General features: G+C 39.5%; 1 protein-coding gene across 1 annotated transcript in view; it reads left to right on the top strand.

Annotated features, from left to right (window-relative positions):
- cdh7a (cadherin 7a) overlaps positions 1–17,144 on the top strand; it is a gene marked incomplete at both ends in the record, with an annotated part of 51,690 nt that overhangs the window by 22,815 nt on the left and 11,731 nt on the right. The window contains 2 exons of the mRNA XM_083668973.1: positions 2,287–2,423; positions 10,044–10,165. Of these exons, the coding sequence (XP_083525099.1) occupies positions 2,287–2,423; positions 10,044–10,165 (259 nt within the window). The remainder of the gene's footprint in view (positions 1–2,286; positions 2,424–10,043; positions 10,166–17,144) is intronic.

Below are 17,144 nucleotides of genomic sequence, written 5' to 3'. Positions count from 1 at the left end.
TAGAATACTCTCACCATGACACAAGGGCTATAGTCATTCGACGTAACCACCCTATATTCACAGTGACAGTAACGTTTATCGAGTGGAATAAATTGATTTAACAGGAGGCTCACCACCTATGAGAGCTACAACATAATGTTCATTCGAAGCTGTAAGCCACGTGTACCTTTCGTAGTTGCTCGATTGAAAGTGCCGCACATATCCTTTCCCTGGCTGGGACAGAGTCCTTGAATGAAATAAGTAAGGATTAATCAGATCCTGTGTGACGTTGCTTCATGATGGGATGGAACAGAAATTGTAATTGTTTGTCATGGAGAGCACTGGAACAACCTGTCACATAAGTCTCACAAGCAGATCTTAAATTAAGAAGTAGGCCTTTTAGAAAACAGTTTGATGCAATTAAATAATAATATTTAATAAGGCTTTTTTTAAATTATATATACATATATAATATGGCTCAAGACATATTAGCAGAATATAACATTTCTTAGCTGTCTGTTTAACTATGACCACCTCTTATGTGACTACTTTTGTCAGTCCAATGTGCACACAGCAGACCCTAGAAAAGCAATAGGAAAGATGCGGCAGACATCGTAATGTACCAACAAGTTCACTTAGTGGTGGCACTACATAAACACCAGGCATTTTGTCTTTCTCTGGAGTCTGACAGTACCTTTTTGAACCACTAGGGACCGTGGGGCCGGTGGAGCTTGGCCCCTTGAGGTTGCCTTTGACTCAACAGAGTCAGTTTTGAGATGTAGGCACTACCATTTTCCCCACTCAGAGCATTTCACTGACAGAGAGGGGCCGGTGTCGTTGCAGCCCCACTACCATAGAAACTGCAAAAAACTGCCAATTTTACGCATTTCAGAGGTCCCATACTCAAGGGAAATAAACTAAAGCACAGCTGTGAATGTTTCATTAACCAAAGATGTATTTAATTGATTTGCTAACGGTATGATGATACAATTATATGACAAGGGTGATGCCTAATTTGCATAACAGCGACAACTGGCCCACTGGCCCTGAATGATGGAACGCCACTGCTCTCTGTGGTGTTCATGGGTCATTTCCCAACATTTCAACTGACTAACTGCATCTGAAGTATAGTGATGCAGGTCTTATCAATGTTATATACAATTGTGGTGATCCAAACTTTTTCCGCAATGTTATATTCCATCTTGTGGGAATCAAGTGATACTTCATCACCTCCGTGTTTCATCTTCACGTTTCTCCCTTTCTCCTTTTCCACTTCTCTTCCTACCTTATTTTCTTTGTATCTAAGAAAATGGAATACAACATTGTATAAAAAGTTCCAATCACCAAATGTTTTTATGTACAAGACCTGCCTGCATCTGCCTTAGTTGTAGTCTTTATCATACAGTGTAACATGTAGCTAACATTTCACAAAATGGAAGCATGATGAAGTTGATATTGTAAAACTTGCTATAAGCATTTGTGAAAGCTCATCGCTCCTTAGAACAGCCTATAGTATATGTGATGCCTTCAAATGCATTAATAAAGTGTTGTTCATAGAAGTGACCAGAATACTTAAAAGTACAGTATAGTAAAGTACAGTATAGGTCCTGAAAAAGTAAAAAAAGACAAAGCAGTCTTCTCTGCATCAATATGCTGGTAAAGTGGAACGTCAACAAATCTTCACTGCTGCAAAACTGACATGAAAATGGAAATATTTGGCTGCGAAATGTACTCCCACCATAATATAATTGAATATTATTAATTGTTTCGCTTTCCCCATCATTCCAGAAACAGAAACAGTATGTAAAGATTATTTTCCAAAATCGTTTTTCAGCTATATTAGCATTGCAGTGCAGAATTACATTTGTTTCTTATATTTACGTGTATGTTGTCTCATTGTTGTTGTTCTCATCACCCATGGGCTCTGGTTACTCTAGAACATCACCCTACCCTCACTGACAACATTGTCAATCAACAGTAACGCAGATTATGTTTGTTGTATTGATTAATACATTTATTCAATGATTAAAAACACATACTGCCCCACACCACCAAAGCCATTGCAGTACTTGCTCCTCTGTACCACCATAATTAGACATTATGAAGAAGATCACAGTGTGAGACTCCCCTAACTGGCACTGTATATGCTTCCAGTTTTCATGATAAAACATGTCTGTACACATGCATTTGTATGTGAACTAAAAAACTGCTGACGCATTGCTATGGCATGTGTGATTGAATTGGGGCATATCGGACTTGATAAGAACATTCTCTAACATGCTCTCCACTCTCCTTTCCTCACGCCAGGTACTCAATAGATCGCAACACTGACCTGGAACGCTATTTCAACATCGATGCCACCACAGGTGTCATCAGCACAGCCAAACCGCTGGACAGAGAAGTCAACGCTGTTCATAACCTTACCATCTTTGCCATGGAGAGTTGTAAGTTATATTTCCCACTCATTAACTACGTTCAACCTACCCTAACCGTAGCAAGTGGTTGCATATCAACAGAGTTGCAGTTGATATTTTGTTAATAGTGGAAACATGGAAACTTGAATTGTGTTTATTGTTGTTAGGTTAGGACTAATGCACCTCCTTATGAGTCTACCTTTGAATGAAGGACAGTTGAATGACATTGCCCATGAATCCCAAATCGACCCATAACCCCTAGTTACAGGTGCCCCAGTATACTGTAGGCACCTGTGTAGATCTGAGAGGATTGGATAGGTTTAAGCCAGATGGTAATATAGTGCCTTCAGTAAGTATTCACCCCTCTGGACTTTTTCCACATTGTGTTGTGTTGCAACCAGACTTATGACTTATGACTATTTGTATTGTTTTGTCACTAATCAACAGTATATAAAATGCCCCATAATGTCAAAGTGATTTTAAAAAAAAAAATATGTTTGCAAATGAATTAAAAATGAAAAGCTGCAATGTCTTGGTCAATAAGTATTCACCCCTTTGCTATGGCACTCCTAAAATTAGCTTAAATGCAAACTTCTTCAACAAGTTACTCAATAAGTTGAATTGAGTCCATCTGAGTGCAATGATAATAGTTCACCTGATTTTGGAATGAAAATTGTTTTTATAGGGTCTCTGATTTGCATAGGAATCAATTACACACTGTATGGATTAGGCTGTCACAAACAACTCAGCAAATTTCATAATTTTCTCTTGATCCTAACAAACTCCCCAGTCCCTGCCGGTGACAAGCATACCCATAACATGATGCAGCTACCACTCTTCTTCACAAGAGGGATGGTGCAGAAACTGCATTGCATGTGCTGGATTTGCACTAAACTAAACACACATCTGCTGAGCTGGTAGTTGTATTCATTTACACACTGTGTAAAGTTGTATTCATTTTCGTACAATTATCTCCCTGTCCAAGTCACACTATTGACAGGCAGGTGGGGAAATGTTGCTCACGTGGGCTAAAGTGTATTTCAACAAGAGGCTTTTCAATGGGAGGAAGGAAAAGTAACACCAGCACATAATCAATGTAACTCCTTGGTTAAACTCACTGCAACGACACAGAGTTGGCAAATAGCTTCACTGCTCATACGATTTTCACAAATTCCAAATTCTATTAAAACGAAGAAAATCCAGTTTGATAAAAGATAAAGACTTAAGCTTCCCACATTATTTCCCAATGAATATCATTAGTCAACGGCTCACACGGATTTCACTGTTAGCCTTCACCGATACAGTGGGAAATGGGGTCTTACGCCCGGAAACCTAGAGGGTAGAGCAGGTACAGCTCTCTGTCTCTCTTTGAGGCATCTCGCAGAGGAATTTTGGAGCAGCTTCTATGCGGTTTAGAGGTGACCACGGTCGACTGCTCAGCTCCAGAACTCGTGGTGTTTGATCGAGCTTCACCTTGATTCCAAACGATCGCCAAAGCTGGTGCCCCCCCCCCACCCCCACACACACACCCTTAACTAATACACACACACACACACACACACACACACACACACACACACACACACACACACACACACACACACCCAACCCCCACCCCTGCTGACTTTGTCCATGACCTTCAGCAAAGTGCACCTGTTCCCCCTAAACAGCCTAGCTGACTGTAGACCACGGTCCTCCGATTTCTACCTCAAAATGTGGTTCAATGGACAATGTCCAAGTGGGTGAATTTGAATTACACTTTTAATCAACTTTATTTCATGAAAAGGGTTTCTTTTTAAAGGGTATTCCACAAAGTAGGGACAGCGCCAATTTAACTGACTAAGAATATGGATATTGATTTGAATCATGGGGAACAAAGAAACTATGATTGTTAGTTTTGCTCCAATATCCAAGTACAAAGACACATAGAGACACAGTCCTCAGATGCAGCCACCTCACTTACAGTCAATAGATCATTGTTAGAGGCATCACAGATCCCTTTAATGCACAGTGGTAAGGGCAGATTGAGGTGTCTTATTGTAGTTATCTACAGTATGGATGAGATGGATGGATCCCTGTTGAGATTTGTGTCCACTGTGTTAGAGCTATAGGATTGAGGTATCATCATTAAAGCAGAACTAAATCTCTCCTAATTCTCTTTTATTCTCCAATTTGAGGGCTGTTACCACAGAATTCATGAATCTCGTTGGCAGTTAATTCAATTAAATTCACAAACATAAATGTTTATTGTTCACAGAGGAGTGCTGTTTTAGGGTGTGCATGACATTTATTTACATTTATGGCATTTAGCAGACGCCTTTATCCAAAGCGACTTACAACAAATACATGAAAGCATGAAAGCATGATTACAGTATCTCCATGAGCTATGAGATAATACAGCAAAGGCTGGACTTTAAATGTGAGATTTTGTATATGTGTGAATCTTAGAACTTTGTGCATCTTGGAACTCTCAGACATTTGTTGACTAGATCAAATTGGAATGCTGTTTGTCTTATTCTGTGCAGGCTACACAAAGTTAGAGACAAGTTAGCCTGTGAGCTGTACCAAAGCAACCATTTACAAAACAAAGGTTGATTCCAAAGACTAAAACACGTTTGTCCCTACCTTGTCCCAGTCTGCACCCTCAAGACTTTGAACAGAGGGCCATCTTTATGTCTCTATGACAAGTTTATTGCCTATGTCAGAGCCGGCAGAGCTCAGCTAAAATATCACCTCTGTTTCTCCCTTTGGGCTGCATCATAAACCACTCATGTTACTGTATTGAGAGTAACTTCTTGGATCTGCTTCCTCTTAGCTGTGGATGAGGGTGGAATGTGCTCGACTGTATTTGATTCCAAATATGTTAATTAAAAGGAAGTTACAAGCCAGGGAGAAATCCCATTCTATAACAACACTAATTTGATGCGTGTTTGTGTGTGTGTGTGTGTGTGTTTGTGTGCGTCTGTGTGGTGTGTACAGTATGTGTAGCTGTAGCTGCCTTTCGTAAATGGAGAAAAAAAGTACCTCTAATTAAGTGTTGTCTCTCTCTCCCTCCCCTTTCACCTCCGTAAATCAACAGCAGGTGTGCGGAACTCACTGACAGATGTGTGCAATCTATTTCCAAGCCAAGCTAGAATCGGTAACAGGGGAGACATGAGCTAGCACCGTACTGTACACAGTCCATTTTTCACATTTCTTCTTTCATCAAGATGTTTTTATCTCATTTGCATTGGGGAAATAAACAACGCACTGGTGTTTTCAAAAGGCAAACAGAGGAAGACATATTGTGATATTGTTTGATTGCAAGTATTGCCAGAAAATGTAAACTAAGCAAAACTGAAAGTATGTTTCTTGTGCATATTTGGATGTGCTGACAAACTGTGCCAAATGACATTTGATGATTTAGTAACCTTGGTAACCATATTATTGAAAATGAGGTTTTGACAAAAACTTAGATATGTTATGTATTTTGCTGAGTGCAAAACGTAAAAGTATCCTGTCTAAATGACATCCAAATGTGACAGAATGAGATCAGAAGTTGTTTAGAACCGGACGGTTTAGCATGCTTTTTTCAGTTTTTTTTTTAAACAGTTTTTACATCCTCTAGCTCTCTGGCTAGATTAATTGATGTATTGCTGCTCCTTTAATCTGGGGAAAAAACCTTTGATCCCCCTCTGAGCTGCTGCATAGATAAGTCCAAATCATGTTTAATTTTCATGTCCTCTTCATCATGCCAAAATGGAGTAGAACTTTGCAGCCCTGACCCATAGGACAGATGAGACACTTGAAATGATACCGGGTTATATGGTCTTGACTGTAGAGGAACAATAGAGAGAGGGTATTTGCAACTCACGCACACACACAGTTTTAGGGTTAGGGTTCAAATTTGGGACTGCCGCTTCCATGGCAACGTAGTGGCAGCTGTGCTTGTGCTACTGCCAGTTATTTGTGCCATTATGTGTGGTTAGTGGCTTCTGTCTTTTGAGTAGGGTGTTGGTGCTCTTTACTCACTATGGGACACACACTCTGTGTACCTATTCGCTGAAGACCCCTACACAACCACGCTGGTAGCAGTTGTGATGCAGGTTGGTCACACATTTTTTTATGCGCCTGTTTGTTTCACTGGGGGATTGATGCTAGTTTTGCTAGGTGAAAATAAACTCAACGCATTTGGGCTTTTCACTGCAAACAAGTCTCCGGTTCCTTTGTTCCCTTCGACTCCTACATTGGTGTCGTTTGGCCGTAAGGTTACGTTACGCCCTAACTGAGCAGTCGTTCCCAAAGTCATCATGGCATACCGCAGCCTAGCTGCCATACTGCTCCCTTTCCATCCCCCGCCCTTCTCCTCTCCGGAGCAGGAGCATCTGAACACCATCAGTCCTGTATGTGTCTGCGTGTTTCCATGGCCAGGGTGGCATCGTTCCGGGTTTGTGATCAGTTGTTCGTCTGCTTTGCGAACCCTACCAAGGGTAGGGCTCTGTCTACAAAGAGCATAACTCATTGGATTGTGTGGGCCATTGTTGAGGCTTACAATTGTTGGGGTTTGCAGCCCCCTTTGAGCATCGGGTTGGCAAAGTCGTAGACCCTGTTCAAGGGTGTCTCTGTTTTGGAGATATGTGTCACAGTCATCTGGGCTTCTCCACATACCTTTCAAAGGTTTTACGGCCTGAACGTGACTGCACCCTCTGTGGTGCATACTGTCCTTTGTACTGGTTTGGAGACAGCCTGATTTAGAAGAGATACATACTTGTATTCGTACAGGTTTACAGTTCGGACCAGGCAGTCAGGGTGTTTTGCAGGGTCCCATAGTGAGGGGTCGACTGACTTGACTGAGTAGAGTTTACGAATGTAACCCAGGTTCTCTGAAGGAGATGAAGGAGACCCCTCACTTCGTAGCCCCTCTTGCGCTGAGCTCGTGAAGAGTGGTTGTGCTGCACTGAAGAGGACGCAGGAGGAACAGGAGCGGATCGTAGCTCTCTCTCCCGGTGCGGACTGTTAGTGAGCTGCTGACAGCAACCGATCCATCTATGCTCCATACCACAGGCGAGCACAGAAGGATGCGTGCAATCACTTAAACATAGACCTGTGTCAGAGTGAGAACTGAGTCACACACACTACCATCCCACGACGGCTCAACTCCAACACCCAATCTCATAACCAAGTCTACTGTCGGTGTGGTAGTGTGAACACTTGTCTGTAGCCCACCACTCCACACAAGAAGTTATCTCATGGGAAATTTTAAATAAGTAAAGTTATTCTAAAGTGAATTGCTATAAACTTGCCTATAACTATGCAACTCCAGATACAAACGACCAATCTGTTGATTTGATGTATGTCCCCATACATGAATTACATCCTGTGTTTGATAGATACACACATCTGTTCTCAGAAGTATATTTTCCTCAGCTCACTCTCTTTTTCACTTACGGTGGATTGAACCGGTAAGATAGCAGAGGGAAAACGAAGCCTGATGCTTATCAAATGGATAGAATATGTCAACGTCAACCAGAGCAACCTCCTGTTTAAAGATAGTGTCTTTCCTTGTTATGGGATGATATTTGATTATGACCACAGTGTGCATGATTGTAATTGTAATTAGGATGTCTCATATATATAATGCATATGAAGCCTTCATAAACCCTTTATAAGGCATACATAGATGCTTCACAAATCATTTATAGAAAATGTCATGCAATGAAAACTGTGGGTACACTAAGAATAACACATAATCATTGTGAGAAGTATTTCTGTGTGTCTAAGTTAATATACTAGAACTGCATTTATGATCACTGAGTCTTGGGTAACACTTTATATTAATGTTCAGTAATGAAGTATTTATTAACTGTTTGTAAATAATTTACTCACCATTTATTAATCATTATCACTTCATTAGTAAATGTCAGTCAGCAATCTATTGACAGCGTTTAATGCATTTACTGTAAACACAATTTTAAATTATTCATTAATAAGAATAAGTATAAAACACAGGAAGGAAGTATAACATTTGTATTATTTATTTTTGCATGGCAAATATTGCAGTTGACTTTTTATTTGAGTAGGTGGTTCTTTAAGTCACTTGATCAGCTTCAAGGTTATTTGGATTTGTAGTTCCTTCTCGTCAAGCATTCAAAACAATTGAGACCACTGAAAGTGAAATCAACTGAAAAACTCCTGTTGTATCCCTTCATGTCACATCATGTTATATCCTATATAAGGTCCATTTCCTTTCATTAGGGGAAACATTTTGTGGGCCAGTGAAAGCAACACGAAAGCAACCACCTGCTGCCAGGCATACTGGGGCAGAGGAGAACACACACAGAGATGTTCTTTTGATCATATATATATATATATATATATACATACATTTATAAAGATAGAGATACATGGTGAGCTAACCATGCCTAATACGTGATTTCGTGAATCAATAATAACTCCTATCAGTTAAAATATTGTTTATAAATATTAAATGGTGAATATTAAATGTACTCACAATTTAAATGCTTTATAACGTAACATTATTATAAAGCGTTGCCGTGTCTTCATATTATTCTTTAGAGATTTGTGCATGCAGAAAATCCTTGGCCTGTCTGTTACCCCTGATTCATGAGAAGACGAGGTACATACGACATAATGAGCTTGTTAAAAAGCTGAGTCATTCAGCAAACAAGAGTGGTTGAGCATGCGACTTTCAACAATTGTCTTTTCCTAAGCAGGATTTTTGGATGGGTTTTGATGGGGTTCAAAAGGCTATTACAATGTCTAGGTTGGAGTTGCTCTCTATATATTATTGATGAAAGCATGTATCATGCTAAAACATTTGCTCTACCTTGGTCTATGACACTTTTGCATTACTGTATGTACTTTTTCATTTTGAAAAATAGATGTATTCCTGATATACACCTAAGTCTGAAAAACGTTTTTGCCAATGGAGGGTTGGGAACAGGTCAGGGTAAGGGAAAGATTTGAGAAGCAATGCACATAAAGGCTGTGGTTCCACCTATATTTAACATGCGACTTTTGTTATCCAAAAATGATGATCAGATCACTATTAGATCGCGATGAAGTGTATTTACTCCTGGTATAAACATTTAAAAAATGTGTCTTTTATCTGTGACCTTTGACGACATTGTGTAGGCATTTATTTTCTAGTGTGCTTTATTTAATAGACTGTATGCGCTTTTGTGGCCTGATTGCGTCCACACAGAGCACCGTGAACACCATCTCCACAAGTGGTCATGAAAATCTGATCACAATCAGTTCAAAGCACTTTTTTTTTTGCACAATCAGTTCAAAGCACATTCTCCTAACCCTTGTTAATACCAAGTATAACCACAGCCTTAGATTGATGTGTTTAATCAAACCAAATGCTGTATGTTTGAAATGGAGCTCAATTGGGCTGTGCATGCTTTCTTGAAGCGCAGGAGAAATGGCCCTGCTTAAATACCCTTAAAACGCACAATTCCTTCCTCCCTTCTATGATTGGTGAAAGTAATGCTATGGAAAGCTAGCTTTGACCAATCCAATTTATGTTAGATCAGTGATTACTTCAAGGAAGGGAGGAAGGAATGCCCTTATTTGCCTTACTCAGGAAACCAGGGTCAATGGAACAGGCCCCTTGTGACACATTGTCTTTTTATGTTTTATTAACAGTGGACCCATCACAAGTGGGGAAGGGTGTGGTTCTAATCACGGTGACTGACGTAAATGATAATGCACCCGTCTTTGCCATCGAGTACGAGACCTTCCTTTGTGAGAGTGCAAGACCTGGACAGGTATGTACAGTACACATCTTCTACGTATGTGGTATCAAAGAGGTTGTAACCAAGAGGTGGAACACTGCTAACAAATATGTTTTCTAACTAACGTCACATATCAAGTTGTTTCAACCTTCCATTGAGGAGAAACTTGATATTGAATAAATAGAGTGCATATGCTAACCAGTAGATAGTGTAGCAGCAAATACAGAATGGTCAAGGAATGTAACAAGAGGGTTGCTAGCCAAGCCAGCCAAATACCAACTTCTGCGAGCAGTTGGTGTTACGCGATGCTCTATGGAAAATGCTAATGGTGCTCTCTCTTTCCTACTTACTCTCTTAACAGAGGTGGTTCTTTAAACTACACTCACGTTATGTTGCTTGCCTGAAGACTTGTGTTAGCTCCCCAAACGAATGTCTTAAAGCTTTAGCTCAGCCAGCTAACACAGTCTCAAGGCCTGCAAGAGACCTGGGTTAGAACCTGGTCGGTCACAGATATACTGTATATTGGCCATAACTGTTAGTAATGCAGGACGGGACTGACTTATGTTTCAGAGACAGACCAATTTTATGCTCAGGTATTTGACCCAGATCTGCATGCTTAAGACATTCAACATGCTCAAGTTCTGCTGATATGAAAGATACCTTATTTTGTAATCCTGGTTTATAAAAAAAGATTTTTACAGTATCTGTAAATATACTGGGTTGCATGGAATGCCCCGATGTCACCTAAAATAACAAATTAACAAGAGGGCATCCAAAGAAAAAAAGCTATTATTATATAAGTGTATAAACAGCAGAGGTCACGTGGAGGAAGAGAGGGTTCAAGCTGATCTCCATAGCATATCACCAATCTGGGGATCAAAACAGTGTGCTGCCATGTAGAAAATTCTTTATGGTGATGCAAAATGGGACTGAGGGGGACTGTGGCATGAAATTGGTTTGTGGAAAATGTGGCGTGGTGTCAAGTGGCTAGTGTAAGCTCACCTAGTGTGTGTGTGTGTGTGTGTGTGTGTGTGTGTGTGTGTGTGTGTCTGTGTGTGTGTGTGTGTGTGTGTTCATACAGTATGTGTGAAAACAGTATGACCCCATTTACACCTTGCATTAAAATGTGTCCTTCATCAAGATACTGTCCGCATGTTGATTGTGTGTCCACATGAAAAGACAGGATGTTTTTGTTTGAAAGTTTGAACTGAATTTCGCCATTGGTGACCAGTGGTGGAAGATTTCCAACAACAGATACCGAAATGATCAGTTCACTAAGACATGACTTGACATCTCCTGCCACGTCTAATGACACAAATAAACTCTGCCTCTCCCACATAAAAAACAGTAGTGGTAAAACAGCAAAATCACATGGACATACCCATGACCGTATTGTGTTACACCAATCAGATGACACTAAGCACCTCCTTAACCAGTCAAGAAATACAATAGCATTACACACCACCGTCTGCCATAATTACAATGGGAGATGTCCATGACATGTGCTGCTGTCCTAATGACTACAATTAAGGCCACTCACATTAACAGGATACATGCCCTGATGGACTTTGGCGTCCTCTCATGACCTTTGACCTTCGAAGATTGTCATTTTATGTAATGGCAGAGTTTAAGCTCCCCATGAGCCTCCAATGAGCCGATTACACACATGAACAGACTTTCATCATGTGCCACTACCATTAGAAACCGGAGGCAGAGGAGATATCCAGTATGCTGTAGACACTGAAGTATTTAGTTCAAATATACAGTAAACATATGACAATTATTCAAAAGTGATGCTTATTTTGACTGAAAGTACTTGAATATAATATTAGATTTTTGAAATGAGAGATTTTTATATGGGCCTTGTGACAATGTGATAACAATGGAGCAATCTACGTACAGTAATTACCCAGTAACAATCCCAATTAGTACATACAAAGTGCCTATCTCTCCTCTCATGTCCAGGGATGTAGTAGTAGAAAAAAAAGGTGGCTAATCAGTGGACACCGGGTAAAATGACAAACATAAACACTAATGTTATAATCAGCGCATTTTTGTAAAAGGTGGGTAAACGCTATTCACCCCCCAAAAAGTGTTTGAGCTGTGTTAACCCTATGTGTTTACCCTATGTACCCTACGTGTTAACCCTACACTACATCACTGCTCACGCTCAGTATTCAGCTAGAAAGAATTCTCAGTGGTACTGTAAGTGATATGTAAAAGCCAGTACTCACCTACAGTACACAGTATTATTAATTCTTCAAACTGTACCTCTAATAATACAGAATACATTACAATGTACTGTAAAGTAAAGTGCTGTCTCTTGCCTCTCTCAGTTTCCTGGCTAGATTGGCTTACTGTAGTAATAAATGAATAGATGGGTCCACAGTTGATTGAATTTGCTGAGAATGTTGTCTGTTTACTCCTCATAAACAACTAATTGAATAGGAGATTCACTATAGTCAAATTTGATAACAACCCCAATCTCCATTGTCAATCATACTTTGTGATCATGACAAATTAAATAGAATATGTTTAATGTAAGTGATAATAACATCACTCAAATGTTCCCTGGCATAGTCACAGTAGTAAATGTAGGAGCTGCATACAGTATATGTTTCCATTCCCTTCATGCAGTATTATGTAGCGTTCAAGACAACTGGGACCTGATATTCAGAGTAGGAAATCTCTTACCTCCGGTTCATAGGCTACATCTGTACAATAATGTTTTTTGCTGACATTGGTGATCTTCAGCTCAGAGAAAGTCGGAGATCTAGAATGATGCCAGAGGTTTCCGACTTGTAATTCCGAGTTGGATGACTGTTCAAATAGATTTTTCCCAGTCAGAGCTTGTTTTTTTGTTCCCAGTTGTCTTGACCGCACCGTGACAACCCCTGATGTTGCTGTTAACACTAGTTCACTCAACCCAGATCACATCTACCAACAGCAACGTTATATGATATGCAACAGATGGGAATGTAGTAAACAAATTAAAGGTATGCATTGAGACTACTATCCTACTCTCTCATTTAAATTGACAATTTATGCATCTCAAATTATTAAAAATGGTTTGTCTGGGGGTAACAGGCATCGTGGAAGGGTAGGGTAGTAATCTTTTCACAATAACTAAAATAAATTGCATGTATCGATAGATTGGTTGTTTTTTTATCCATTAGATTTATTATAATACTAGTTTGCTTTTTTGGTTTCAAAGCTTTCTCTGAGAAAGCAAGCACAGTCTAAAAGGTGCAACAGGGGGTTTCCCAGTGTAGTTCAGCATAGCTTAATAAAATCAAACAGCATTTTCAACTACACATTAACCGAAAATAACTGCAATCTCATCAGGAACATATTGGCATGTTTCCAAAACCTTTATTCCTCTTGGGTCTCAATTACTTCATTTTAAATTTTGATAAGGGATAAGGAGCAACCCCTAATGAGAATTGAGGTTTTGGTATAGGTCATGAATACGCTGAATTTCCTGAAAACTTTCGTAGCTCACGTAGTACTTCAATTATTTTGTGAATTCACAAGAGTTGCAGACCACTCGTAGAGCCAAAGTCGTTAGGTGAAATGTGCCCTCCCGCTTCACTTTACACATTGACAACGGACCACAGACATAGAACTAACAAGTGTGAATCTCGCCGATGCCCAGAAATAGGTTTTGGCAAGCAAAACAACAAAATAAACATGGACATCTGTGAGGAATATCTTGATTTATTGTGGGGCATATTATTGACAAAAACTTACAGCTCAGCATACATTCAATATTTTGGGCAAAGTGCTTTATAGGCCTACATTATGAATCGTGAACTGTAACAGGCATTTCTTCATCAACATGATTATAATAGTCCATAATATGGTCACTCTTTGATAGCATTTTAAATTATTGAAACTAACGCATGCATCCCTAAGTGCGCGCCTCAATGTCAACATAGACAAACATTAACCAGTCCAGTCATTCATATTAACCTATTACACTTAGGTCGGAATTTGAGTTGAGAAAGCTCATCTGAGAGCAGCGCTTCTCCAAGTTTGACCCTGAATAGGAAGACCTCGGAAATGCAGAACCACTGCAACAGATAGAGCCCTGCATATATCCCAGTGGTAAGTTGTGGCTAATTAGTGGGCTTGATTCAGCAAGTCCAACTATACATGTAGTTTTCCAAGTAGTTAGCTAACATGCAGACACCAATTTCTGTTCTGATAATCAATTTGCTAGCTAACTACTATGATGTAGATTTACTTTTACTGCACAAATCCTCCCTGTTGCTAAACACACAAGGGCTAACGAAGACTGGTATATTAAAATGTTGTGAAGAATATGGCCAATGACGCATCTTACAGAAACAGCTTGTGGTTTCACAAAATATAAGTTCTGTAAAACAACGCAAAACATAATTTTCACATTTCCACAGTGTTTATTCAATATCCCATTGTGCGCATACCATACAAAAGACAGGAAAAGTAGCATTTACACTGCAAGGGGGGGCCTTTGAATGAACAACACTGGCCTAGGGGAGGAGTGGGCCTGGATTGTCAAAAAAGTACTGCTTTAGCTTCAATGATTTATCCTTATTTGCGTTAATTAAACCATATCATTGTACCTAGCCTTGACTAGATTTATCAAACATTTTTTGATTATATCATTTTTAAAAAGCCAATGTCAACTGAGCCCTCAGACTTCATTGAGATTTGAAGTTCAGAATTGACCTACCTGATTGTAATTGGATGACAAGGCCAATCTTGTAAAACAAATAACATGGTTGTGGGGGTACTGATTGGGTAAGCTGCCGTGAAGCCTATACCAAGAGGGCTTAAAGACAATTTATTTCTCCCATCAGGGACTTCATTTCAAACTGCAGAGAGAGAGAAAAGGGGGGGCAGGCAGGGAGTGTGGGCAATAGAAAGAAAGATAGGGAGTTGAGGGGGATAGGGCAGGAGTGAGAGAGAGAGCGAGAGGGAGAGAGTATGTGTGAATATTGGAGTAGTAAAAAAAAAAAAAAAAGGACAATTCCCTCTGGAAACATCATTGTTTGTATAGTGGCAATTAAACCCCGTCTGTTCCAGTCCCAAAGTCACTCTGAATCATATTTGTTTTTCCTAAGTGTTGAGGTGCTGGCAGGCTCATCTCACAGACACCATCTCATGTCTTTGAAAGCACTGCCTAAATCCCCCATGGAACAAGCTCCGTGCATTTTGGCCCTTGCGGGCTTCTGTCGGTTGTAACTTTCAAAGGCTGACTTTGATATTCCTGGCTAAATTACTTTCCCCATCTCTGTAATACCCATCGGGCTGAGGTGTCTCTCTCGCTGTGCTGCTGTAATATGAAAATCACTGGATGTATAATTATTTCTCATTTATCTCCCTTATGAATGCCGTTTTTGACCAAAGGAGCACTCCAAATTGGCATTTTACCTTTCTGCAAGCACATATTACAAACTACTATTAAACCTGTAGTGTTCAAAAAGGAAAACCTCTCAAAAACTTTTCCTCACCAAACAAATATTTTCTGACCAATATTTGTGTGGGAATTATATGCACCAAGTTCTACTATTATTCTACACTAGTGGCACCCTGTCCTATACGGATAGTAAATCATTGGATCTATTCATAAATTTCACAAAGGCGGACCAGATGCACCGTTTTCAATAGGTCTATGGACACACATTTACGTCTTGAATGACACCTCTGGTTTAGAAGTCGACGCCATGGAACACTGCATAAGTCTAGGTGTCATTTTAGGTTCGGATTTTTAAAGTTTTAAACCCCATATTAGTAAAGTGACCTAGACAGTTTTCTTCCACCTGAGAAACGTTGCCAAAGTACGGCCATTTTTAACACAACAGGATGCTGAGAAACTAATTCATGCTTTTATCACTAGTAGGTTGGACTACTGCAATGCACTTTTTACTGGTCTCCCAAAAAAGTCTATAAAGAAATTGGAATTCATACAGAAGTCTGCCGCTAGACTTTTAACTAAGACCAAGAAGAGAGAGCATATCACTCCTGTTTTAACTGAATTGCACTGGCTCGCAGTTTCTTTTAGAATTGATTTTAATTACCTACAAAGCTCTTAATGGCATAGCACCTTCATACATCTCTGACTTTTTAATATCCTATCAACCACAAAAGCCCTTTAGATCCTCCAATGCTGGTCTTTTAATCGTGCCCAAAGTACTCCACAAACAAAGGAAGCTTCTTTTAGGTATTATGCACCGAAATTGTGGAACGCCCTACCCATGTATATCAAACAGGCAGGCTCTGTGGACATTTGTTTTTTAAAGAGCTTAAGACATACCTTTACTGGAAGGCTTTTAGCTGTGCTTTATCCCCTAAACAGTGTTTTTATTTTCTTTATTTTATTACATTTATTTCTACTCATTTGTTTTCATTTATTTTCATCTATGATATTGTATTTATTTGTTATTGCCATATTTACTTGGTCTTGTTTTAATGTTTCAAAAGTACTTTGAGCTGCATTTTATGTATGAAAGGTGCTATACAAATGAAGTTTATTATTAGGATTATTATTATTATTATTATTATTATAAACCCTGTCCTAAATCATTCATTTGACTAAATGCACATATAACACGTGATATTTAAGTTTTTTATTTTTAAACATTTCTAAAAACCTGTTTTCGCTTTGTCATTATGGTGTGTAGATTGCAGTATTGTGTGTAGGTTGATGAGGAAAAAAATTTATTGAATCCATTTTAGAATAAGGCTGTAACTTAACAAAATGTGGAAAAAGTTAAGGGGTCTGAATACTTTCCGAATGCACTGTATGTGCAGGACCTTTTCAGTGTCATGTAGGGTATACGGCATACCCACAGGAAGTAGGGGTGCTGGAGGTGCTGCATGCGTGGTTTTATGGGTGATGAACAGAGCTTGTATTTCTGTGAATATTTCTCATTGATAGTTTTAAATGGACAACAACAATGTGCACTGGAAAAGGAAGTTCCTGAAGAAATGTTGTGGGCTTGCAAGTTAAAAGATGCTTTGTGTT

The sequence above is a fragment of the Argentina silus genome (assembly GCF_951799395.1).
Source record: "Argentina silus genome assembly, chromosome: 1".
NCBI lineage: Eukaryota > Metazoa > Chordata > Actinopteri > Argentiniformes > Argentinidae > Argentina > Argentina silus.
This window is presented reverse-complemented; position numbering and strand designations above follow the sequence as displayed.